At 47.3% G+C, this 27,168-nt stretch overlaps 1 protein-coding gene across 1 annotated transcript; it reads right to left on the minus strand.

Annotated features, from left to right (window-relative positions):
- Positions 1 to 152: 152 nt before the first annotated feature.
- Positions 153 to 26,484, minus strand: igfbp7 (insulin-like growth factor binding protein 7). The gene is made up of 5 exons (XM_056289008.1): positions 26,032 to 26,484; positions 22,992 to 23,101; positions 11,185 to 11,292; positions 6,241 to 6,367; positions 153 to 989 (listed from the first exon to the last, which is right to left on the minus strand). Exons 1-5 carry the CDS (start codon positions 26,456 to 26,458, stop codon positions 967 to 969), a joined length of 795 nt encoding a protein of 264 aa, XP_056144983.1. The 5' UTR covers positions 26,459 to 26,484; the 3' UTR covers positions 153 to 966.
- Positions 26,485 to 27,168: the final 684 nt, after the last annotated feature.

Below are 27,168 nucleotides of genomic sequence, written 5' to 3' on the forward strand. Positions count from 1 at the left end.
CAGGAGCTTGCTGTCTTTGGTCTTTTGTAAAATTAGAATAAATGTTTTTTTTTTCCAAAAAAAAATCTGTGGATGAATGTGTGAATGTTTAAAACTGTAAAGTTGTGTTAGAATAGTAGACCGCACCTCATGGTTGACTCATACCCACACCGTGTAGTTAGTTCTTATTTATTAGTGAAATACAACACGAGCCCCATCAGAGTGACATTGTATTAGCAATAAAAACTTCCAAAGTTAAATGGGGACATACGACATACACATGAAAACGCTAGAAGACTTAGTCTGTGCTTGATAGCATGAGAAGAAATCAGTATTTATAATGATAGCACCTTTTGTGTGACTCCACATTCCACTCTAAATCCTGTTCAGCTCACTGACTGCGTGTCTGTCCGAGGTCCAGCACGCCGCGCTCGGGTTAGAGAGCTAAGCTCGGTCTAGAGCAGCCGGCTGCAGTGTTTGGTTAGGGGGCTTAGTCTGTCAGCTCCCATCTCTCAGCCTGTTGGGCACGTCCAAGGAGAGAGCGAACGCTTTGTGCTTAGCGAGACTTTTAAAAGGAAAAGTAGCGCCCGTTTAAGTGGAATAAAACCTTTGTTTTCGCTCTCTCGTTACCTGCAGTGACGGACTTCTGGCCCTCAGCTTAAGCAAGGTGCTCAGATCGGTGCAAGATGGAACAGCTTAACAACCACTCTTGATCTTGTTTATACAAAAAGACTACATATAAAAACGACTAAAAAGAGGGAAAAAAAATATCCAGGGATTAAAACAGGCTTTACACAAACACATGTGGAATGCTTCCTCAACATCCAGAGCCAACAACAATGCAGGAATTGGGAATGATTTGCTTTGACTTGTGAGTTTTGAGAACCAATCTGTGAAATTCTCCACGTCATATTTAAAGATGAGCACGCTTCTTGGTGACGGACGTGAAATGGAGGGACCACCTTCTCATCCTGCCCCGGTCGCCCTCTACAGCTCGTCATCTTTGGTCACTGGAAAAGAGAACCACAGAAAATACAGATCAGTAAAGACCAGATGGATGCTGCTGCCTGGGTCATGTGGATCAGCTTAGATGACTGCATCTAATCCATATCCCAAAACTAAATCCTGACTGGGCTGAGCTGTCCTGCTGGCCACCAGTAAACTATGAACTGTTACAAACGGGGGCATTAATAATACAAACTTGGCTTCCTCGCTCACGTCCAGCAGGATCCACTTGAACAAGCTTGTCATCGTGCCGTGACGTCACTGTCTGGTATGGAGGAGGTGCGAGTGAAAGAAACAGAAACTGCTCATCATTCGGTTCAGGAATCAGGAAACAGAGATATTCTCGGTTTTCTACCAGCAGCATCTTCTTCCACCCCAGGGCCTTAACGTTAAACCTCTCCGGAAGCTGTTTTGCCTCCATCCTCTTTATTTACCCCCCCCCCCGCCCCGCCTTCTCCCCAATTGTACTTGGCCAATAGGCTCGGCGCGTAAATGTCGCGCTGCGGAACTTCCGGGTGTGTCTGTTTGCATAACAACTTCCGGTACAACCGGATGCTTACGTCCTACTGAGTCGTCAGTTAGCTGCTAGCTTATCCGTCCGAAATCTTAATTTCGCCCGAAAAAATCAATGAATCAAACAGGGCAAAAAAGGGGCGTTCCAGTATGAAGGCGGTGAACCGGGTCCACGGAGCACTGCTGTGTGCCGCAGCGTGAATCCGGCGCGCTGTAGTTCTCTTCCGAGTGTCCGTTCATCCCCCGCTAACTGCGAGGAAAGAGCTAAGTGGCTAGCGGAGATTCGCCACGAGTACAGAAGTGTGCAGTGGGCATGTTGAACCGGGTGGTTTCGCTGTGCCGCCTGCAGGGGTGTTAGGAGGCCCAAGAAAGGAGCCGCCCCCACACCCTGCGCGGAACGAGTACTCCAAACCCGCACCCGGCCTGGGTGTGTGGGAGCACCGGGAGCGTCCTGCTGTCGCCCCTCTGCCAGCCCTGGACTCCTCTGATCATGAGGTGGACGTCAGCAGCTGCCTGCGAGAGCAGAACTACTGCGTGGCTCCTCCTCCTGCCGCTTTGGACGACGCCCTGGCCCACAACGAGTCAATGAGGAAACAAACAGGAGTGCTCCAGAAACAACCGGACACCGTCTAGCTGCGGTCCACATCCAGCCTGGGGCGATTTGCAGGTTCCGATGAGGACATCCGGTTTTACACAGGTATGTCTGATTTGTATCGTTTCATTTAATCGCCCCTGCCAGATCAACTCACCTGTTCAGTCTCTCCACCCCCCCACCCCCCACCATGCCTCTCTCACACCCCCACCCACACGTAGTAGACTGCAGAAGTACTGGCCTATACTTTACCAACGGTACAGGAGATGCAATGTGAAACTGCCACGTCTTGTGTTATGGCTTGTGTGCAAAGGTTTACTACTGTAAACTACTAATAAGACCCGTTAGCCCCTAGCTAGCTAACTGGTCTGGCCCTTTAGCCGAGCGGTTAGTGACGTGGCCTTGTGGTGCTGAACACCCCGTATCGAATCCCGCACCGGGCAAGAACATAACCGCTTACACCACCTATGAGCGTTTCATGTACTGGCGCTGGATCGAGCCGTCTACCTCCAACATTGTGAGGGTCACTCGGACTAAAGGTAGCCCTCTACCGACCTTGAAGTTGTCGACGTAGCTCGGAATATGCATCTTAAAACGCATTTTCTTTTTTGCTCGTCTGAGCTACGGAGGAAGCGCTGACGGTGCGATGTGGACCGTTGCCCGTGATTTTAGGGAGGTCCTGCAGACAGCCGGTGTAAAACAAAACTATCTCTTCTCCCAGCAAACCAGCACAAGTACCCGGATGTCGGGAGTCGAACGACGCCATCTTACGCACCCAGGCTATTACCCCCCGCCCCGGTCTCTGCTCCACCCCCTCTGCCGATCCGGGGAGGGCTGCAGACTACCGCATGCCTCCTCCCATACACGTGGAGTCACCAGCCGCTCCTTTTCACCTGACAGTGAGGAGTTTCACCAGGGGGACGTAGCGCGTGGGAGGATCACGCTATTCCCCCCCCCCCCCGAACAGGCGCCCCGACCAACCAGAGGAGGCGCTAGTGCAACGACCAGGAGACATACCCACATCCGGCTTCCCACCCGCAGACACGGCCAATTGTGTCTGTAGGGACGCCCGACCAAGCCGGACGCAACACGGGGATTCGAACCGGCGATCCCTGTGTTGGTGGGCAACAGAATAGACCGCTACACCACCCGGACGCCGCCTCCATTCTCTGTGAACGCGAGGCCGCTTCGCTTTAGCAGGGTAAACGACACGTGAACTTTGGCCCCCATCTGTGAGAAATTCGCATTTCATATTTACACCCCAAACATGTTGACGGTTTCCTCCACCTTCCTCCACCTGGCCTTTCTTTTGGAGTGTCGGTAGGTACACTTGACATCATAATGGCTTTCCCCGTAGTGTTGGGGGGCTGCAGGTGGATGTCCTCCTCAGTAAGGGGACATCCTCTTCAGTGAGGGGGCATCCTCAGTAAGGGGACATCCTCCTCAGTAAGGGGACATCCTCCTCAGTAAGGGGACATCCTCTTCAGTGAGGGGGCATCCTCAGTAAGGGGACATCCTCCTCAGTAAGGGGACATCCTCTTCAGTGAGGGGGCATCCTCAGTAAGGGGACATCCTCCTCACTAAGGGGATATCCTCCTCAGTGAGGGGACATCCTCCTCACTAAGGGGACATCCTCCTCATTAAGGGGACATCCTCCTCAGTAAGGGGACATCCTCCTCACTAAGGGGATATCCTCCTCAGTGAGGGGACATCCTCCTCAGTAAGGGGACATCCTCCTCAGTAAAAGGGGACATCCTCCTCAGTAAGGGGACATCCTCAGTAAGGAGACATCCTCCTCAGTAAGGGGACATCCTCAGTAAGGGGACATCCTCCTCACTAAGGGGATATCCTCCTCAGTGAGGGGACATCCTCCTCAGTAAAAGGGGACAGCCTCCTCACTAAGGGGATATCCTCCTCAGTAAGGGGACATCCTCCTCAGTATGGGGACATCCTCCTCAGTAAGGGGACATCCTCAGTAAGGGGACATCCTCCTCAGTAAGGGGACATCCTCAGTCAGGGGACATCCTCCTCAGTAAGGGGACGTTTTCAGTTTGCCACTTTTCATTCTCGGCGACTGGAGATGCTTTCCAGTTTCTCCTCGCCGTAAATCAGCGAAACTCTCAAGAAAAACCTTCACAGCCTCCCCGTGTGAGTCACTGCTGTTGTAACGGACATTAACAAGTTAACACGCGGATTTCGGGAGATCTCTCCAGTTTCCACCCCGGATGGAACAGAGACAAATTTGTCCTTGGTGTTTTGGTTTCTATTCAGAGATTAAACACAAGTTGAACCACACTTCACTGCAGACCCCCTACTGAGAGTTCAGTTCAGCTCTTTCCAGAGCAGTTCTTATTAACTGTCTCCAGCTCGGCTTCGGTTCCCCGGAGCGGATTTTTATCTTTACATGCACATGTGTCAAAACTTGCCACTAACACCCAGCGATGAGCATCTTATCACAACAGTCACTCGGGCCTGCCATGTGTGTGTGTGTGTGTCTGTGCATGCATGTATGTGTGTGTGTGTGTGTGTGTGTGTGCGTGATGTGATGGCTGAGGAATCCAAAGCATGTTGCAACAGGATGGGTATCTCTGCAGGGCACAAAGGGCCGAAACGCACACACATGTACATGCGGACGGGTATATTCAGACGTGCACACGGGCTTACACACACAGCCGTGCATGAACATACACATGGCAGGCCTGCCAGCTGAACGCGTAGGAATGCAAGGTCGTGGAAAGTGTATAAATAATAAACGCAGACTAGTGACTGGTGTGGAGATGTAGTCGGATTTTGTGCACAGTTTATAAGTCTACGGCACCAGAAGTCTGTTGTAGATTCTTCTTCTTCTTTCGGCTTGTTCACTGTGACCCGGGGGTGGGGGGGGTCGCCCTGGGGAGAAAATTAACCCTAAAAAACTGTTAAGGGGGGAAAGTTTGTGTGAAGCGCTTCTGCTTGTTTATGCAGTGGGAACGAGGGATGTTTATGGAGATGGAAGAGAAGAGCCATCCCAGATGGGCTTCTCAGAACAGCCAAGTACTGCTGTCATATACGGGGGGAAAAAAACATGGCCGACATACTTCCGCTTTGTCTTGGTATGGTAAAGGTCAGTTCTCCCCATCGGCTCTGTGCATAACTGTAGTCCACTGACTTCCGGTTTCTACTGCAGCGGTCACACCAGTTTCCTGTTTGTCGGCGTCTGCTATTGACAATGGCATATCAAGAACTTGAAACTTTTCCCCGGTTTGCTGGGAGGTGCAGGTGAAAGTGTGTGGACAGTTGTGTGCATGTGATTGACGTGTATCCATGGTAAATCTTGCAGGCATCGCGAAAAATATGCCATTGTCAACAGCACACGCCAACAAACAGGAAACCGGTATGACCGCTGCAGTAGAAACCGGAAGTCAGTGGACCACAGTTCTGCACAGAGCCGACTGGGAGAACGGCCCTTTACCATAATGCAAAGCAGCGGTGTGATGTTTTGGGGGGCAGAGAGAGAGCAGCGGGGACGGTAAGCACCTTGCTTTCTAAATGTTATGCTTTCGCTTGATAATTATATGGTAATATTTTTAATTACCAGTTTATTTTGAATTGCTAGCTCCTTTTGGCCAGTGTAACGATAGCTAGCTGTTCACAGTGGCGCCCCCAGAAATGTTTCATCGGGGGGGCCAAATGGGGCCACTGAAAATCTTGGGGTGGCACACCAAAATCAAAAGCCATGACTGAATTTGGGGAATTCTATGATGCTGCTGTAGTGTACTGTACAGCCTAGTGGAAAACTGTCAACATGAGAGTTAAGAAAAATATACATTATTGATTTAAATGAACAGCAGCTAATGCAAAATATCAGATAGAAGCATATTATGCATAATCAGAAGCATATTCTGCATATGCGACTCATGGCTGGGGGGCCAGCGGGGGGGCCAGGGATAGTATCAGGGTGGCCATGGCCACCCCTTGGGGGCGCCACTGGCTGTTCATGATAGCTAGCTGTTGTAACAGCTAGCTATCGTTAGCATTTCTAGTGCGTTGCGAACATGGTTGTTGTTTTGCTGACTCGTTCCTTACAGTCAACTAAAAAGAGACGACTGTGGTGGGCAGTGGACAAGTGAGCGGTCTGGAGGACGGGGGTGTTGGATAAGGTATTTTTGTACCTGTCTTAATGGGGATGTCATCAATGGAGTCCACCACGTGAATGGCTCCCACGGCCGACACCTCGCCCTTGGAGTTGGCAGCATGACACTCATACGAGCCTGCCTCCTCTTTGGTGAGGGGGGAGATCTGAAGGCACAAACCAAACAAAACATGGAGGTTAAGGGTCACGTTTTGCTGGTCTCTGGCAGATGTAATCTTCTCAGATGTTCTGCTTAGATATAAACTGCAGAAGACACAAACATGAAGCCAATGAGACCCTGCTGCAGGAGGGAGATCTGAACTGCTGGCCGGCATCTATACAGATGTTTAGAGAGAGACACAAACATCTCATGTGGACGGAGAAAAGCCTCGACAACTGGAAGACATCCGAAGAACCCAACAAGGAGCGTTTGCTGGTGAGCAGTGGGTTTTTATCCAAACAAGTTTTTTTTTCTTTGAATATAAATACATCGTTTACAGAAGGATATACAGTCTTTATGTTTGTCCAGATAACTGACCCCAAACATCAGCGAACCACTGCTGATTGTTTTTCCCCCCGTGGACTGAACGAAACATCTGCTAATGCCAATGATTTCCTATGAAATGAGCAAGGATTCCATATCTAGCATATATATATATGTGTGTGTGTGTATTATATACATTATATGTACAAATTCACTATATGTACCAATATATATAAACCATTGAGTGTTTCTTTTCACGAACTTTTATATATATGTATGTGTGTGTGTGTGTGTGTGTGTGTGTGTATCCACAGGCTGTTGCAATGAAACCTTCGGTTGTAGAAAAGAGCACAACAATTCAGGAGCAAAGATATATTTTATAGCTCAAAGTTGTTAAATGCATTTAACAACTTTGAGCTTTAATATATATATATATATATATATATATTTATATATATGTGTGTGTGTGTGTGTGTACTATATATATAATCCAGTGAGTCAAGTAAATTCTTTATGAGACAGTACAAGCCTGTTTCATGCCATAAGCAATCATCAGCTGTCAATAAAGCTACTCGAGGAAGGACATACCATTTACTGCCTCATCATGCACATCACGTGCACAGTGTGCAATGGGGAAGGGAGAGGTGCGACATACAAAAGTTCAAAATGGCATGATTGCTAACGGAGTTGCGACATTAAAATTTCAAAAATGCGTGATCGCTAACAGTCCAATGGCGGGGGGGGTATTGGTCTGTTGGAATAATTTATTTATAATTACAAGATAGGTGCTTATATCTATGTCTGCAACTGCTGGTCAATTCATTGCTGTTATTCAGTGTGGGCATTTGTGGTTTGCAGATGATAAAATATGTGTCAGTGAGACATAGATTGCACATTTTACTACTGGTTGAATATGATTTGTTCTTTGAGAGGATTTTCCAGGTGGTTGAATAATTAACGTTTCTGTCCGCCAATGACCAAATATAAGGGCTTAAAGATGTGACATTCTTTAAACGGTTGTTTCTAAAGCTACACATGTGTGCATTCAACTTCTTTTTGAATGTTCCCTATGTTAAACCGACGTATGTCTCTATTTTGCCGTTGTCATTTCTCGTCACCGTAGCTTGGTCGATAACTCCCTTCGTCTGGCATTTTCCCTCGAGGGGCCAGGAGTCGTTCACACGGCAGTTGTAGTTGGGGGAATCCGGTTGTGATGAAGGCGTCATTAATTTGTTCATGATTCTTGTGTTGTGGGACGATATTATTTGTTGAATGTTAGGCATGCAGCTGTAACTCATTTTGATGGTGTTCCTACTGAATATCTTCCTCAGTTGGTGGTCCGGGGTAAAGCACTTATCCAAAAGTTAAACAACTGCTTACCAATGTTTGTGGCCACGGTATGACTGTAGGGGGGTTGTAGCAGGTGTTGTTTCATTTTCTGCGACGTTTGTTGATTTGCTGGCAGTCCGTAGTTAATGGTGGGTTGTACTTGAGCTTAAAATTGTAGCCACTCTTTTGTAATGCATCTTGGTATGGGGGTGCAGCTTCATCGAAGATGGACTCATTAGGTGATCATTTTGAGAGTCCTCTATTAATGCTTTCTGGTATGTTCTTCAAGAGGTAGGGTGGGTGGTTGCTTTCTCTATGAACATACTGCAACGTGTTGTTGGGCTTAATGTACGGCTTGTATGTGCCGTTCCTAAGGTCCATTGAGATGTCCAGAAAGTCCATTTGTTTTTTGTTTGCTTCAATAGTGATTTTTAGCCCATTGTTTGACAACATTTTGCAGATTGTTTTCTTAATTTGCTCAACCTCTCTTGGCGTTTTGTTACAAATTGCTAGCCCATCATCCCTATGGAGTCCGACATTGATGTCCAGGTCCTGTAGTTGAGACAACAAATACAATAATATTGTATTGATGGGGTTGAGGTCAGCGCTCTGTGCGGGCCAGTCAAGTTCTTCCTGACTACAGGCTGAGTACAGGGCTGTGGTGGGAAACTTTGTCACATGGTCTGAGCAGAACAATCTGCAGTTCACCGTGACTAAGACAAAGGAGCTGGTTGTTGATCTGAGGAGGGAAATGGCACCAGTGACCCCTGTCTCCATCCAGGGGATCAGCGTGGACACTGTGGAATACTACAAGTACCAGGGGGTGTATATAGACAATAAACTGGACTGGCCTAAGAACACTGAGGCCCTCTGCAAGAAGGGACAGAGCCGTCTCTACTTTTTGAGGAGGCTGAGGTCCTTCAACATCTGCCAGACAATGCTCAGGATGTTCAATGAGTCTGTGGTGGCCAGTGCTCTTCTGTTTGCTGTTGTGTGTTGGGGTAGCAGGTTGAGGGTAGCAGATGCAAACAGGCTCAATAAACTGATCCGCAAGGCCAGTGACGTTGTGGGGGTGGAACTGGATTCTCTGGCAACGGTTTCTAAGAGGAGGACGCTGTTTAAATTATGTGCCGTCATGGACAATGTCTCCCTCCCACTCCATGCTGTGCTGGTTGGGCACAGGAGTACTTTTAGTAATAGACTCATTCTGCCGAAAAGCACCACAGAGCGCCACCGGAGGTCATTCCTGCCTGTGGCCATCAAACTTTACAACGCCTCTCTCAGACTCAGACTGTCAGACACTCGGAGTTAATGGTCATTGGACTGGCCCTGTCAGGTTTTGTTTGTGCTGCGGTGGTGCAGTATAGATAGGGTGTTATGTGTACCATGCTTGTTGATATATTTTGTTCTTATTTCCATTTCTTATTTTAGCTTTTATTTCTATTTGTTTCTGTTTTTCTTGTTTCTATTTTCTTATTTTGTTAGTTTTTAGTTATTAGAGCGTGAGTGTCTGTAATAGAACCCAATTTCCACTCAGGGATGAATAAAGTGTTCTGATTCTGATTCTGATTCCACACCAAACTCGTCCAAGTGTGTCTTAAATTATGTTTCGCTGACTTTTTATTAATAAATTAAAAACTAAAATATAGTGCTTGAATAAGTATTCAACCCCTTGTGCTCTGAAAGCTGCAAGTTTACACATATGACAAATTATTCCTAAAACAAACTCAGGTTAACACAATTGAACATAATTAGTGTGCAGCTTTACGATATTAAAGTAACAGTCTGGTTTATGGGTATAAAAAGCACTCTGTGTAAAGTTCATTAGCCGGGCGTGAACTCCATCAGAAAATGAAGACAAAGGAGCAGAATACTGAAGTAAGAGACAAAGTGATTAAAATGCAGAAGGTGGGAAAGGGATACAAAACAATATCCCAGTGTTTGGATGTCCCACGGAACACTGTTGGATCCATTATCAGAAAGGGGAAGCTGTATCACACCACCCAGAAGCTTTGTAGGACAGGCCGTCCCTCAAAGCTCAGTGTCCGAGCAAGCAAGACGTGGGCTGGTGAGGAAAGCCACAGGTGATCCTACAGTCACTTTGAAGGAGCTCCAGAGGTCAGTGGCTGAAACTGGAGTAAATATGCATGAGTCAACCATATCACGGCTCTCCATAAATCTGGCCTGTATGGGAGGGTGGCAAGAAAGAAGCCACTGCTCAAAACTATGCATATAAAAGCACGCTTGGAGTTTTCTACCAAGCATGAGAGGGACCCAGTTAGGATGTGGGTAAAGGTTTTGTGGTCAGATGAGATTAAAGTTGCTCATGCCCTAAAAAACACCGTCCCTACAGTGAAGCATGGTGGCAGCAGCATAATGCTATGGGGTTGCTTTTCATTTGAAGGCACTGGGAACTTCGTTCAAATTGAGGGAAGAATGGATGGAGCTAAATGCAGGGAAATATTGGAAGAAAACCTGTTGCAGTCTGCCATAAAACTGAAGCTTGGGAGAAGGTTCAATTTCCAGCAGGACAGTGGTCCTAAGCACAAGGCTAAAGCAACAGTGGCATGGCTCAGCAACAAAAAAGGTGAATGTTTTGGAGTGGCCAAGTCAAATTCTGGACCTCAACCCCATTGAAAATCTGTGGCACAGACTGAAAATCGCAGTCCAGAGGTACCATCCCTCCAACATGCAAGACCTGTACAAATTCTGCCAAGAAGAATGGGGCAAAAATTACTCCAGAAGAATGTGCAAAGCTTGTCTGTGCTTACTACCCCAAAAGAATCATGGCTGTTATTGCAGCAAAAGGGTAGTGTACAGAGTATTGTTATGTGGGGTTGAATACTTATGCAAGCACTATATTTTAGTTTTTTATTGATTTTAAAAAAAGTCAGCGAAACATAACTTATTTTGGCGTTGGGAACATGCTCTTAGAGTTTATGGGTTCACAAAAATAATATTGTTCTGGAACAGATGTGTGAGTATCTTTTATAATCCAGAAATTAGGGATGACTGTCAGGGGGGTTGAATACTTTTGCAAGGCACAGTACCTCTCAGATGTACATTGCTTTGGATAAAAACATCTGCCAAATGAAATTGTAAATGTCGCCGTCCTGTGGAGCTGAATGTGAATTTTATATTCTGATGTGAGATTGTGTGTGTGGTACCTACCAGTACCCAGCCTGTGACCTCATGTTTCTCTGGCCCACCACGGGTTTGGATTGCGAGGTTCTCTCTGTCTCCAGGAAGGAGTTCCATTTTCCCTTTCCCACTGACAATCTGTCAATGAACACAAAACAAAATTTGGAAAAAAATCACACGAGTTAAAAAAAAACTAATTGTGAACTAAAATACTAAAGTGTAAACCAAGAAACTATCAGAGGGCAGAGCTGGTTGCAGAAGACTCCCAACATGTGAGTCAAGCGCATTCTGTTTACAGGTTATTCTAACTATAGTTGCTGTGGTTGAAGGTCAGTTCAGAAAATAAAATCTGGGATTAGAAGAATGAAAAATGAGATGGGGCTTCTGGGCTGCTGTCACTTCAAAACAGTGTGACTATAATAATTCATTTCAAATGCAGGTCATGTAAAAACGGGCAAGTTAACAAGGCTTCATTGGCTCAGAAGAGCTGCTGTGGTCCATTGGTTTCCATTCATGTCAGTCTAGTTTTCTATGGATATTAATGAGTGGACTGTTGATTTGGGTCACTGAGGAACAGGAAAGATTTTAAACCTTTGACCCCTTCATTTCCTGTTGTTTTTTTAAAGTTACACACTAGTCTGGCGAAATAAATCATCTGTACTATGAATTTTTTATCATAGACTCACTTAGATTTTTGTCTGATAATACTCAGATTGTACATAAAGTTTAACATAAAGATCCTTCCGATGAAATAATCTTTTCCAGTCTTGTATTTTTTAACGGGGTTTATTAAGTTACGCAAAATACCAGAACTACTGTTGTCTTGAAAATCTCACTAAAGCCCCTTGAGAAACTCTCCTCCTGGTTGTCAAACAAAATTAAACCATTTCAGAAAATAAATCAGCTTCCAGTGATAAATGACATCATCTAATACTCTGATTTGATTGGATGGTCAATTAAACGTCATCATCAGTCTATCAGCTGGTCTGTTTTTGAATAGTTGCCCAGCTACGTCATGCTAGTTAGCGAGCTAGCTAGCTGTCATTATCAACTCAAGCTGCTGAACCTGAGTTCCGAGAGGGGGTGCTAAAATCAGAATGAGAAACACTTTGTCATTTCATTTCATGCACTTGCGCACATGAAATGAAATTACACATCGTTTCCCCCAGCCCACAGCAGTGCAACACAAAAACAAAAACACTTATCCAAAACCTACAAGAACTATAAGAACACATATATCCAAACTAACACATACAAAAAAAAAATCACTGTCCAGAATGAACGCCAGCCAGGATGACAGTCAGAACTGCTGGTCTGCATGGGCTAGCGTTAGCTTAGCCTGCCCCTCTTCTGCGTCCTATCAGACCACCCTCGGTGTTTCCTCTTCGGGAACAGCTCAGGTCAGGGCCGTGGTCCTTGGGCCCACAGGACGTGGCAGACCAGGCTCCCTCAGCTGATCCAACACCAACTCTCCCAACCAGACACCTTGGACACACCTCCCGACACCCCACACAATGACACTAAAAACACAGTCAAGGCTAGGCGAGGCCGCCGCCAGACCACCCTTGGTGTTATCAGAACTGTTGGTCTGCATGGGCTAGCAGTTAGCTTAGCCTGCCCCGCTTCCACGTCCTGTCAGACTGCCCTTGGTGTTACCGCTTCAGGCACAGCTCCAGGCAGGGCCGTGGTCCCTTGGCCCACAGGATGCAGCAGACCAAGCTCTCCTAGCCGATCCAGTGCCAGCTCTCCCAACCGTCAAACGAAGACAAACTTAGATGCAGATGTGGACACTGCATGGACGGTACTGGGTGAGGCTGCCGCAAATGTGAATTTGCATCACCATCTTCCCGCACCGGAAATGGTTGAGGCCACTGCAAACGTGAATTTGTGCCGCCATCTTCCCACACCAGAAGTGGAAACAGTTACAAAAAATCAACTGATACTTCTGAAGATGAACAAAAGAATCCTAACATTAAAGTGGAACTTCTCCCCCAGTTCTGACCCTAACTCCATCCACTGCATAATTTTCAAAAATGCTAAAAAGTGGGCAAGGGGCTGAGAGGGGGGGGCAGGTGGGGGTGGGGATGTGTGAGGTAGGAGAAGCTGGGAAGATCTGCGGGAAGGGCCCAGTGCGTGTCCACCATCGCTGCTGCACACTGTACCCGGCCACGAGAGATTTTTTTTCCTTTGGAATGTGTGGCCCCTTTAACAGATTGAATGAGGTTAAAAGAGTCTATAAGATCCAAAAAATGTGAGGTCAGGGAATGAGAAGGACAACACACACGAATCACCGAGAATAAGCCCCCTGTCATATTTTGGCATGACAACTGATAGATCAGAAAACTCAGAAATAAAACTAACTGAATTAGGAGGCCAATAAATGAAGATGCAGCATAAAGGGGGAGGGAAAGTGATTTAAAAAAAGTGATTACATTTTGTCTCCTTTGAGGTTTTAAACCTCAAAGGAGACAAAATTACCAAAAGTAAAATTACCAGAACTGATGGCACTTAAGACCTAACTTATAAAAAACAGCTATAGGCCACCCCCTCTTCCAGAGGGCCTGGGAATATGAAAATATGAAAAATTATGGGGCCTAACCTCAATCAGGGGAACAGTGTCCCCAGGGGACAGCCATGTCTCAGTAATCATAAAAAAGTCCAGATTATTAGAAACAGTAAAATCATTAATGATAAGGGACTTATTCAGACATCTCACATTCAAGAGGCCAAAATTGTTTGGTGTCAAAGCAGAGTTAAAACCAACGGGAATACAGCAAATAGGATGTAAGTTGCAGATATTTGCCCTAGATATTCGGTTGTTGTTGTTTCTACTATTAGATATGTCATGTTGATGAAAGTCCCAGTGCCTAACAATAGTCTGTATGGGGAAAACTCCCAGTGAGAGGGTTAATGACAGATGAGGCCAGTGGAGGAAGCTAGTGGGCGGAACAGTACTGTGGGGTGCCACCAATAGGTAGAACTGGAAGTTCCATGAGGGAAGTGTGGGATGTTAACAGTCAGTCACGTAGAGACGACTGTACAGCATGCTGCAGGTTGGCTGCTAGCATCCGGCTACACGGTCTGTTTGGGTGGACCCCATCAGTTCTGAAGAGAGAGAAATTATCCCAAAACAGATTAAAATTGTCAATAAACCCTATATTGTGAGCTCTGCAGGTGGAGGCGAGCCACGTGTGCAGGCTGAGGATTCTGCTGAAACGCCCTGCTCCGTGGGCCAGTGTTGGAATAGGGCCTAAAATAAAAACAGACTTTCCACAAGTACTTAAAAAGCTGAAAAGGTCAATAAATTTCTTTTTGGTTAATTCAGACTGCTGATGAGCAGAATAGTTTGTCCCCACATGAACAATCACTTGATTGGTAGAGGACGGGAGTGAGCAGATCAACTTCTGACGGCTTACCACTTCCCGATGTTGCATAGTGTATTGGAAAACATGAAGCTGTTCAGTCCAGTGGGTGACTTGGCTCTCCAGTTCGTGGAAGGAAAGAAGCCACTTCAAAGCAGCATGGTCTGTGCGGATAGCAAATGGAGGGCTACAGAGGTAGTGGCAGAACTGCTTTGTGGCTTCAAAACCTGCCAGCACCTCCCGACGAGCCGCGCAATAATTTCTTTAGTTAAACTTCATCTATAGTAAGCTATGACTCACTCACCATCTGGAGAATCCTGGGCCAAAACAGCCCCAAGGCCCTCATCACTGGAATCAGTGTCTAGGATAAATGGCTGCTCTGGGTCAGGGGTGCCCAGCACAGGCGCCTCACAGAAGATCTTCTTGATGGATTCAAAGGCCTGCTGTTGGTCGTTAACCCACTCAAACACCTTTCTTCATAAGCCGGTGTAAATGAGCTGCCACTGTTTCAAAATTGGCCATAAATAGGTGGTAATAAGATGCCAACCCTATGAATGCTGTCAGCCACTTAAGGTTTTCTGGGCGTAGCCAATCCTAGACAACAGCTACCTTTTCATCTTCCGTTCTCATGCCCTCACTGCTTACTTTATGGCTAAGGAAGGACACCTCTTGTTGCAGCTTGCACTTCTCTGGGTGATGCTTGAGGTCTGTGTTTGTGACCCTTTTCAAAACCTCTTCTAGGGTCCTCAATGCTGTCACAATATCCGGTCCATGTGCCAGCAGGTCATTGAGGTAAACAAGACAGCATTCAGGAGGCATCTCAGACAGTACCCTTTCCATCAATCTATCGAAGGTGGCCCGCCCAAACAGCATGGTCTGAAACTGCCACAACCGCCTGCCAGTAGTAAATGCTGTCTTGTGCGTATCCTCAGGAGCCACGGCCACAGCCACCTGCCAATAGCCAGAGCACAGATCTACTGAGGAGAACCAGGTAGACCCTGCCATCAAGTCCAGGGATTCGTCTATTCTGGGCATCGGGTAAGAGTCCTTGGTGGTCACATCATAGCTGCCGGTAGTTGACACAACCTCCAAGTCCCATCTTTCTTGGACCCCATGACCACAAGTGAGGCCCATGGACTAACTGACGACTCAGTGATGCAAGCAGCTTGCATCTCTGCCAAAGCCCGTTTAGCGGCTTCCTGTCATACTGGTGGCAGGCGGCGTGGTTGCTGAAGGGTGGGACAAGTCTTCCAATGATTTGTTGCCTGCATCATTTGGATTAGCAGCAAAGCTGTGGCGGAACTTCAATAGAAGATCCCATTGCCTCCTCCGCTGCTCTGGCTCAGGGGTGCCTCTGGCTGTTCGCCAAGAAAATCTTAATGGGCAGTAAGAGCTCAGGCTTCTGAATCCCCCTGGCAATTGTGTGTTGTTTTCACGGACTTCGCTGTCACTGGACACTCTGGAAATGCGCCGGCTGAACGGAACAGTGAAACTGAATCCATTAAGTTTTGAACAACAGTTCAAAAAAGTCATATATTATATTATGGTATAATAGAGGCTCCAGCGTCCCCGCCACCCTGAGAGCAGGATAAGCGGTTCGGATAATGGCTGGATGGATGGATAATATAAGATATGACTTTTTTGAATTGTTGTTCAAAACTTAATGGATTCCGTTCCATTGTTCCGCTGGTGGGAGCTTTATTTCAGTCACCTTCCTGATCCCATATATCTAAACACACGAGTCCTGTTGGCTTTGGGGAAGTAGGGACAGGTTGTTTGTTGAGCTGGTGAATGTCAGAATTACCTCCCACAAACAGAAAGAGATCTGAGATAAATTGAAATAACATTGTACAACATCACTGTAAGACATTATATTATATTACATTATATTATATTACATTACATTATATTACATTACATTATATTATATTATATTATATCCATTCCAAATGTGTGTGAAACTTGTGGTGCAGTCATAGACAGCTACACATTGTGCTTTAGTGTTGAAGGTTTTGTGTTTAATTTGCAAAGAAATATTTCTGAATTTCTGTGTCTTCATCACGTTCTGTGAGAACATGAGGCTCTGTCTACTTCCTGGTGTTGGTACAGCCTCTCATTTTTCATCACTGGCTCTTTTGCTCTCCTCTCCCTATTTTTCTTTTTCTTTGTTCTCTTTCACTATTTCCCTTTCTTTCTCTTTTCTCTTTTGTGCTGTCATTTTCTATTTTGCTCTGTTCTTTCCTTCTCTTCTTGATTTGCCCCTTTTTTCTCTTGCGCCCTCATTTTTCTTCGCCTTCCTCTCTTTTACTCTCCTTTTCTGCCTCTCCCTATTTTTCTCTATTTTTCCTCTCTTTCTTTCTCTCTCCCTCTTTTCTCATTTCTCTCTCCCCCTCCTTCCTCCATCTTGTTGACTCTGGTGAGACAAGTTAAGAGTTGTCCTCTTTCCATATTTTCTCCACTCCCTCGTTTCTGCCTCCTCTCTCTTAGTTCTTCACTCATCACTCTTCCACCTCCTTCTTTCTCTTTGGAGCGCCAGAAAAACAAGCTGTGATTTGTTTCTGGGAGGGCCGGAAGGGTCTCGCCGCAGGTCGCTGTTGACAGTGAACTGGGAGCGTGCTCGGTACATTCAGATACCAGAGAGGTTCATCTGGACTCAGGAATAAAACCAATCAGATTTATCTGCTCTTTTAAATTTAAGGACAGGATTATGGAGCTGGACAGTTACAGGGCAGAATGGAGCTTCTTTCTTTTTTTTAAAACAGCTATCCTTCATTTCTTCAGGTCTGGTGGATTTGGCGACATCTGTTGTGACTGGGGGTCACAATAGTTTGTCTACATACCGGAAATCCCACATTCAAAACAAACTGGATCCTGCACACAGAGAAAGCGTTCGTGTGCAGGTCACAATCGACTCTGTGCATGACTGTAGTCCACTGACTTCCGGTTTCCACTGCAGCGGTCATACCAGTTTCCTGTTTGTTGGCGTGTGCTGTTGACAATGGCATATTTTTCGCGATGCCTGCAAGATTTACCAGAGATAAATGTCAACCACATGCACACAACTGTCCACACACTTTCACCTGCACCTCCCAGCAAACGGGTGAAAAGTTTGAGGATGAGCATCCTCATCCTCATAGTCGTGGACGTAACTTGATATGTACAACTTGAAACTTTTCCCCCGTTTGCTGGTAGGTGCAGGTGAAAGTGTGCGGACAGTTGTGTGCATGTGGTTGACATGTATCCATGGTAAATCTTGCAGGTATCGCGAAAAATATGCCATTGTCCACAGCACACGCCAACAAACAGGAAACTGGTATGACCGCTGCAGTAGAAACCGGAAGTCAGTGGACTACAGTTACGCACTGGGTTGATTTTTGAGGGTTGCAGAATTTGGCGGAACACCATCACGGCTGTGCATTATGGCAAGACGATGACCCAGCAGTAGCGTGCGTATTTTGGAAGAAGAAGATTGATCAGCAGTGTCGTTCGACTTCGTAATAACGACCAACATATCAAACCCCATCAAACGTTTCATTAAACCTGGTTAAACACTCGGATGACATTCAGCTCTGAATTTTAGCCCCCATCACTTTCTCTTCTACACGTGGCAGACTCCACAACACACCTCTTGTGCATACACCATTACATTTGAACACTTGGTGGGGATGGTGGATCCCACCGGCATGAGTGAAAAATATCATATAGAGGAACAATTATAGGACACCAGTGCACCGAGTGACTGTTGCCTGGGAAATGCCAGTGGGAAAAGCTTTCAAATATGGCATTTTTTTAATGTTTGAAAATTACATCTTTAAATGTCAGGGCATGGTCAGACACGTTATAGAGCAGGATATGGCACACCTTGTATTTCCTGTCTTATTGTTTGGGGGGTGGGGGGGATTTCACATCAGTGACAGACACTGTTTCTAAAAATACCTGGTCCAGCACACAAAACAGCAGGAAGTAGAGCCGTGCTCAGCATCTCCAGCAGAACAGCCGCGAGGGGAGGAAGACCGTAACACAAACACGTCCTTCCCCTACTTGCAGAAAACAACTCCGGCTGCTGACGTCACTGAGCTGTGTGTGTGTCTGTGTGTGTCTGTGTGTGTGTGTGAGGGCCGAGTGTGTGTTCTGCCTGGTACCTCCAGACCCGCTTCTACAGCAAATCAGTGGGACGGGCCTTCGATTTTCGTGGGCACACAAAGTCACCACAGCAGCTGCACCACTGCATGCACACTGCTGCGCTTCACAGCTCTTCAATGTTTTCAGTTGCTCAGTGATTAGTGCTAATTAGTATTCTAATTACACGTTTTCCTTGATGACAAGCATTTTATAATTATAAATTATTACTATTGTTGCAATAATAATAGTAGTGGTAGTAGTAGTAGTAGGCTCCAGCAACCCCCCATGAAATTTGTGGCACAGAAAACAAAAGTAAATAAATAAAATGTTATTTATAAAGCACTTTTAAAGACACGCAGTTGGGGGCATCTGGGTGGCGTGGCAGTATATGCCGTTGCCTACTAACTTGGGGGTCGCCGGCTCGAATCCCCGCGTCGGGCATCCCTTTAGACACAGTTGGCCGTGTCTGTGGGTGGGAAGCCGGATGTGGGTATGTGTCCTGGTCGCTGCACTAGCGCCTCCTCTGGGCGTTTGGGGCGCCTGTTCAGGGGGAGGAGGAACTGGGGGGAATAGCGTGATCCTCCTGCGCGCTACGTCCCCCTGGTGAAACTCCTCACTGCCAGGTGAAAAGAAGCGGCTGGTGACTCCACATGTATGGGAGGAGGCATGTGGTAGTCTGCAGCCCTCCCCGGATCGGCAGGGGGGGTTGAGCAGAGACCGGGATGGCTCAGTACAGTTGGGAAGAAAAAGGGGGGGGGGATAAATAATAATAATAATTTTTTAAAAAAACATAGTTACAAAGTGTTTTAAACTCAATACACAAAATATGAATAAATACATAAAATAAATTGAATGAATATATAAGACATGGCATAGGGCGTAACAGGCCAAGCTAAAAACAAAACAAAACAAAGCAAAACAGAAGGCAGGGGTGGGAATCTATAAAAAGGCTTGCCTGAAAAGATGGTTTTTTAGAAGCCACTTTAAACAGTCCAAAGATTCAGCGGGTCTAATGGATTGGGGAAGATTATTCCAGAGGCTTGGTGCTAAAACTGCAAAGGTGTGGTCACCTTTTGTTTTGCAGTTGGAGTGAGGGATGGATAAAAGACCAAGGTTTGAGGATCGGAGTGGTCGGGAAGTGCAATGAGGAGTGAGATCAGAATTGTAACTGGGGGCAAGATCATGCAGTGCTTTAAATCTAATGAATAAGATCTTACAGATTATTCTGAATTTTACGGGAAGCCAATGGAGGGATGCAAGAATAGGGGTAATATGGGACCTACGGCTAGTCCTAGTTCGTAGTCTAGTTCTAGATAGTAGTCTAGCAGCTGCATTCTGAGCCAACGGTAGACGATTTAAAGGAACTTGGTTGAGGCCAGAGTAGAGGGAGTTATAGTAATCTAGACAGGAGAAAATGAAAGTGTGAATTAATTTTTTGATATCCTTAAAAGACAAGATATTTCTGATTTTTGCAATATTTCTTACCTGAAGAAAACAGGATTGGACAAGCTTAGTGACATGGTGCTCGAAGGACATATTCTGGTCAAAGATGATACCAAGATTTTTAGCGGTAGGTTTGATGTTTGAATGAAGTGAACCAATAATCTGATCGACTGCAGTGGCAAAGTCCTCAGGACCAATTAAGAGAATTTCAGTTTTGATGGAGGAAATTAAGGGACATCCACTCTTGGGTGGCAGCTAAGCAATCATGGAGGGGGGACAGTTGATTCAGGTTATTGGGTTTGGCAGAGAAATAGATCTGAGTATCATCGGCATAACAGTGGTGTGACATGTGGGAGGATCACGCTATTCCCCCAGTTCCCCCTCACCCCCTCACAGGCTCCCTGACCGACCAGAGGAGGCGCCAGTGCAGTGACCAGGACACATACCCACATCCGGCTTCCCACCCGCAGACATGGCCAATTGTGTCTGTAGGGACGCCCAACCAAGCTGGAGGTAACACGGGGATTCGATCCGATTTCTTTTTAACCCCAAACCAAAGGGCACCTTCGACACAGTAAGTGGCCTGCTGAAGCCCTCTGTGCTTTGAGGGTTTTTTGGTATTAACACATGTCTATTGATTTAACTCTCTAAACGTTAGCGCTGGAGCAGCATGTGCTTTTATTTTGCAATACAGTATCAGTGTTGAGCGTGTGACGATACTGTCACAGTATGACCAGAGACTTGCAAAGAAAAATTAAAACTGCTAGACAGACCATCAACGCCACACAGTCAAGCAATAAAACTATGCAGTCTCTACAACTGCCTAGAAATAATCTGGTCATTATGTCACAATTTAATACTGTTGATCAAGAAACTCTAGCGGAAACAGTTCAGCATCTTAAATCATCAACATGTTGTCCCATCTGGTGTTTTTAAAACTATTTCCAACTCTGTAAAAACTGAGTTACATCAAATAGTTAATAGCTCACTGCTATCAGGCACTTTCCCAAAGTCACTAAAAACAGCTGCCATTAAGCCACCCCTAAAAGAGAACTGTGGATACCTCTGTGTTAAACAACTATAGACCAGTTTCAAATCTTCCACTTATAGCTAAGATCATGGAGAAAGTTGTTTCTAATCAACTCAGCGATTTTTTTTAATTCAAGTGGTCATTTTGACAAATATCAATCAGGTTTCCAACCGAATCACAGTACCGAGGCAGCTCTTATAAAAGTGTTATATGATATGCGGCTGAATACCGACTCACGTAAAATATCCGTTCTGGTTTTACTTGATCTCAGTGCGGCATTTGACACTGTAGATCACAGAATACTGTTGGACAGGCTGGAACATTGGGTAGGACTTTCCGGAGCAGTCCTTAATTGGTTCAGGTCTTACTTAGAAGACCGGAATTACTTTGTCACCATTGGCAGTTATGAATCTAATAGAGCGGCTATGACATGCGGAATCCGCCAGGGATCCGTCTTTGGACCTCTCCTGTTTAATCTGTACATGCTGCCTTTAGGCCAAATTCTTCAGAGCAACAACATGGATTACCATAGTTACACAGATGATGATCCGATATATCTGGCTCCGTCACCTGATGATCTCACCCCAATAGACTCACCGTGTCACTGCTCAGAGCAGATAAATAATTGGTTGAGCCAAAACTTACTTCAATTAAATAAGGAAAAACAGAGATTATTGTGTTTGGCAACAAAGAGAACTGTTATAAATGAACAACTCAAGTCTTGAGCTCTAAAAAACAATGACCAAACCCGAAATCTTGGCGTTTTAATAGACTCAGATCTCATGTTCGCCAGCTGTATTAAAGTAATCACTAAAACAACCTTCTATCATCTTAAAAAGATAGCTGGAATCAAGGGTATCCCAAAATGACCAAGAGAAGCTCATCCATGCTTTTATTTCCAGTAGAATTGATTACTGTAAGGGTCTCTTAACTGGTCTCCCCAAAAAGAGCATTAAACAGCTGCAGCTTATTGCAAATGCTGCTGCTAGAGTTTTAGCCAGGACCAAGAGAACAGAGCACATTAATTACTCCAGTCCTCACATATTTACTCTGGCTTCCAGTTGGTTACAGAATAGCTTTTAAAGTGCTGCTACTTGTCTACGTATCACTGAATGGTGTAGGCCCAGAATACACCACTGACATGCTTGAGGAGTATAAACCGGGTCGGGCTCTAAGATCCATGGACTCAGGTCAGGTAGTTCAGCCCAGAGTCCAAACCAAACATGGTGGAGCAGCGTTTAGCTGCTATGCTGCATGCAACCGGAACAAACTACCAGAAGATCTTACATGTGCCCCAAATATAGCAGTTTGTAAATCTAGAGTAAAAACATGTCTTTTTTCTTGTGCCTATGATTGAGCATTAAAACTTGCACCTCATTCTTACTGCACTTCAGTTCTGGAAGTAGATCTCTAGTCACTCCCAGTGGGGGGGTGACTATGTTTTTATTCTATTTTTTTGTACTTTGTATTTTCTTTATACAGTGCCTGTCTTTTAATTATATTACTCTTTTTAATTACTATATATATGATTGTTTCTATTTGTTTTCATTTACTCTCTAATATATTATATTTATATGGTTGTTCCTTTTCTGTTTTTATTTGTGTGAAGCCCACTGAATTGCCCTGTGCATGAGATGTGCTGCATAGACTAACTCGCTTGCTTGCAGAGAACGGACTGCATTACACTCTAGTGTGTCTGGCCCCAGTAGGAACCGAGCCCTCAACCCTGGGGAACCGAGCCCTCAACCCTGGGGAACCGAGCCCTCAACCCTGGCTGTATTAACATCACGTTTAAGGCATATGCTGCCGATGACGGCGGTCGCTCCGCCGGTTTGCACCGTGCAGAGCAGACCAGCACCGGCCTGGTGTGGGGGTCTTACCTTCTTCCAGGTGACTACCGGTGTGGGGATGCCGATGGCCTCGCAGCTCAGGTAAACCTGAGAGCCGGTCACGTTGTACACTTCGCCTGGAGCCGTCACAATCACGGGTGCTGCGAGGACACCATGGAAGACATTAATGGCTGCTCCACGTCAACGCGTAAAGGTGATCTGTGCCTCGTGGTGGAATGTTAACGGGCGGGCGGTACAAGTCTGAAATGTCAACGCAGAACGGGCTCGCTGTGCGGAGCGGGTGATTGACGGGAACAGTGAAACCAGACCCGCAGTGACCTGGGAGGAATTCTGTGTACTCTTTGGGGATCCAGTGTGTTGTTTTGGGATTCCCTTGGGAAAGAAATGTAATCAGAGGCGCTTCTGGCGGACAGAAACTATGCCGCTGGTTTATTGGAAATAGGATTACCTCGACATTCCCCACAGTGGCTTTTCCCTTTGAGACGTTCTGAAACTTTGTGTGGATTGGCAATTACTTGAGCCCATTGAGAAACTCAGAATTCACTTTCAGTTAAGCTGCTTATCCCCTTTATGGAGGTCAAGGGCGGAGAAGCCGAGCTGGACCACCACAAACTCTCCGTGCGTCAACACGTCACAAACAACCGGTGACGCACACAGACTTGTTATACTGACAAACAGGGACTGTGAGGACACTCAGGTTTGACACCTTGGTGGTCCAGGGCCTCAGTGAAACCCCATGATGCTCTGCCTTCGCCGACAGGTCCCCAGTAGGGCACAGACCTTTCACCCTCTACAACTGAATCATGGGACTTTTCTGACATCAACTGAGGTCTTCTGTCCCCCCCCCCCGTCTCCCTCTCCCTCTCTCTCTCTGTTTCTGTCTCTCTCTCCCTCTCTCTCTCTGTTTCTGTCTCTCTCTCTGTCTCTCTCTCCTTCTCCCTCTCTGTTTCTGTCTCTCTCTCCCTCTCTCTCTCTGTTTCTGTCTCCCTCTCCCTCTCTGTTTCTGTCTCCCTCTCCCTCTCTCTGTTTCTGTCTCTCTCCTTCTCCCTCTCTGTTTCTGTCTCTCTCTCCTTCTCCCTCTCTGTTTCTGTCTCCCTCTCCCTCTCTCTGTTTCTGTCTCTCTCCTTCTCCCTCTCTGTTTCTGTCTCTCTCTCCTTCTCCCTCTCTGTTTCTGTCTCTCTCTCCCTCTCTCTCTCTGTTTCTGTCTCCCTCTCCCTCTCTGTCTCCCTCTCCCTCTCTCTGTTTCTGTCTCTCTCTCCCTCTCTCCCTCTGTTTCTCTCTCTCCCTCTCTCTCTCTGTTTCTGTCTCTCTCTCCCTCTCTCTCTTTCTGTCTCTCTCTCTCTCTGTTTCTGTCTCTCTCTCCCTCTCTCTCTGTTTCTGTCTCTCTCTCCCTCTCTGTTTCTGTCTCTCTCTCTGTTTCTGTCTCTCTCTCCCTCTCTCCCTCTCTGTTTCTGTCTCCCTCTCTCTCTCTGTTTCTGTTTCTCTCTCTCTCTCTCTCTCTCTCTCTCTCTCTCTCTCTCTCTCTCTCTCTCTCTCTCTCTCTCTCTCTCTCTCTCTCTCTCTCTCTCTCTCTCTCTCTCTCTCTCTCTCTCTCTCTCTCTCTCTCTCTCTCTCCCTCTCACTCTCTCCCTCTCTCTCCCTCTCTGTCTTCTGTAAGGCCATAATCCGGCATGTAGATATGATGGACAATGTGAAGGTTCATTGGTCTACACGGTAAACTGGCTTTGCCTTAAACCAACACAGTGTCTGTGTGTTGCTAAGGGAGGCCCCTCTGTTTGATGGAGAGCCCATATTCTTTACAAAGAGGAGCCCCCCCACCCCACCCCACCCCACCCCCCACCCCCATACACACACACACCCTGGCCTGGAATTCAACATGTCAGCTCTGGACTTTAGAGCTGGGAAAGACAGAATGGATCTTTGGAAAGAGATTTAACTCCTCTTCCTTTGTTCCTCTAATTCACTGTGTAGACCGACCTGCTCCCCGTCTCGTCGCAGCTCAGCGCCCCAGAAGAACCCTTAACGTGTTGTTCAGTACAGAACTTATCCTTCAAAAGGTCAGATGCAGAAATAAGCCTTGGATTGGAGTGGATGTGGTGGACCGGACCGGACCGGTGGTCCTGGTGGTGTGTTGACTCGTTTGTGAGGGATTTTCTACAGCGACACATGAAAACCTGTGTGGAGCGGGTCAGCGTGTGCTGTGTGGAGCGGGTCAGCGTGTGCTGTGTGGAGCGGGTCAGCGCGTGCTGTGTGGAGCGGGTCAGCGTGTGCTGTGTGGAGCTGCTCCGGGTTCGGCACGAGGAGCCTCCGGCCTGCTGTCTGCTGGGACGGCACGCAGGACGTCAGAGGAAGGACGGCTTGGCAAAACAGGTTTGCTTGTGCAGTGATTTGGGTGGGACTCACGAGATAAGACTCTCTCTCCACACTTTGCGGTGAACGGCTGTGGATAGTCCACCCACCCATCCATCGTCCACACCGCTTCTCCTGCTCTCAGGGAGGCGGGGACGCTGGAGGCTGTCCCAGCAGTCACTGGGCGGCAGGTGGGGAGACACCCTGGACAGGCCAGCAGGCCATCACAGGGCCCACACACACACAGACAACATGCAAGCTCCACACAGAGGACCACCCCCAAGGTTGGACTACCCCGGGGCTCGAACCCAGGACCTTCTTGCTGTGAGGCGACCCCGCTAACCACTGCGCCACCCATGTAGAACAATGATGTCTGCATTGTGGGTTCACGTCGTGGTGAACAACATGACCAGACAAGACGGCGGTGAAATGTAAAAGCAGAGTGACGCCTGAATATGGAGCTGAAGCTTCACTTAAGTCCACCACAGCCGCTCTTACCGAAGGCTCTCCTGGTGTGTGTGTGTGTGTGTGTGTGTGTGTGTGTGTGTGTCATTGTGAAGGTTCGGGGCCGCCGGTCCGTCTCCTGATCCCGGCAAGCCAGTGACTAACAGTCAGCGTTTGGTGTTCCGGTGCCCTCGACCGGTTGTGTGAGTGTGTCCCGCTAGCGGGCTCTGCGCGGCTGTGTGAACACACGTGGCTGCCGTCTGTCTCCGGCCCTCACCTGTTGGGCATTTGCCCTTGCTCTGGATCCGGATCTCGGCTCTGCCCTCGGCCGCCGCCCTCACGCCGGCGGACTTCAGCTCGCAGCCGGTCCTGTACGTCTCCCCGTCGGAGCCGCACACCTCGTAGTCGGCCTTGCAGACGCACACGCCCAGCTTGCTCTTCTTGTCCCGGTCGTTCTTCACGCACTCCAGCCCGGAGCCGCAGCGCCTGGCGGCCGCGCCGCGCCCGCCGCACCGCTCCCCCGCCGCCGCCGCGCACAGCGAGCAGCAGCCGCAGGAGTCCAGCGCCGCGCCCGCCGCGCAGCCCTCCGCCGGCAGCGGCGCGCACACAGCCGGGTCGCACGTGCCGCAGCTGCGCGCGACGCGGCCGGCGGACGCGGAGAGGATGGAGAGAGAGAGGAGGCAAAGAGCCCACATGATGGACATGATGGAGAATACGGAGCCGAGCCGGCCAACAGACCTCTAAAAGTCCTCCTCCGCCGGACAGACTCCTCCTCCTCCTCCTCTTCCTCCTCCTCCTGCCGCCCGACGCGCCGCGGCCGGGGAGCAAACAACAGACGCGCTGAGAGAGCTGGTGCGCTCGGGGCGTTATGGCGGGGGCCATAACGTCTTCACGCACGGCTAAAAGATCCCAAATTCGGTAACTTCTCCTAGTGGACTTTGGGGTCATGCTGACGTCCGCATTGTCCAACTGCTTAAAACGGTTTTTGTGCACGGTGGAGCAGATCCGGCCTCCCCGCCAAGAACCTTGAAATAGTTTAAATTCAGAGGGACTCCTCAAAAACACTCTTTTCCTGATGGAATAGACGTGACATTGTGTGCACGTGGCCAACAGTCCCGTTTCCGCGTGCAGCAGGAGCAGGAGCAGGAGCCCCGGGGAGCCACGGGCTCTGCTGACTGACCGGCTGTCTGGAGAAAACGTGTTTTTCTTCAGCAAAACTGTTACAAGTATAAAAACGTCTAATAATACTATTTGCTGTTGGTTTTAAAATGAAAGTCATTTTAAGTTTACTTTCTGTTAAATTGAGGCGTAGTCCAGCTGCTCCAGAAAACTCATCCGTCTTCTAGATCAGCAGAGGGGTCTGTTCTGACCCCATGACGGAGGAGGTTGTGGTGTCATCTGCCGGCTGAGTTAT

The sequence above is a fragment of the Lampris incognitus genome, chromosome 1 (assembly GCF_029633865.1).
Source record: "Lampris incognitus isolate fLamInc1 chromosome 1, fLamInc1.hap2, whole genome shotgun sequence".
Classification (NCBI taxonomy): Eukaryota; Metazoa; Chordata; class Actinopteri; order Lampriformes; family Lampridae; genus Lampris; species Lampris incognitus.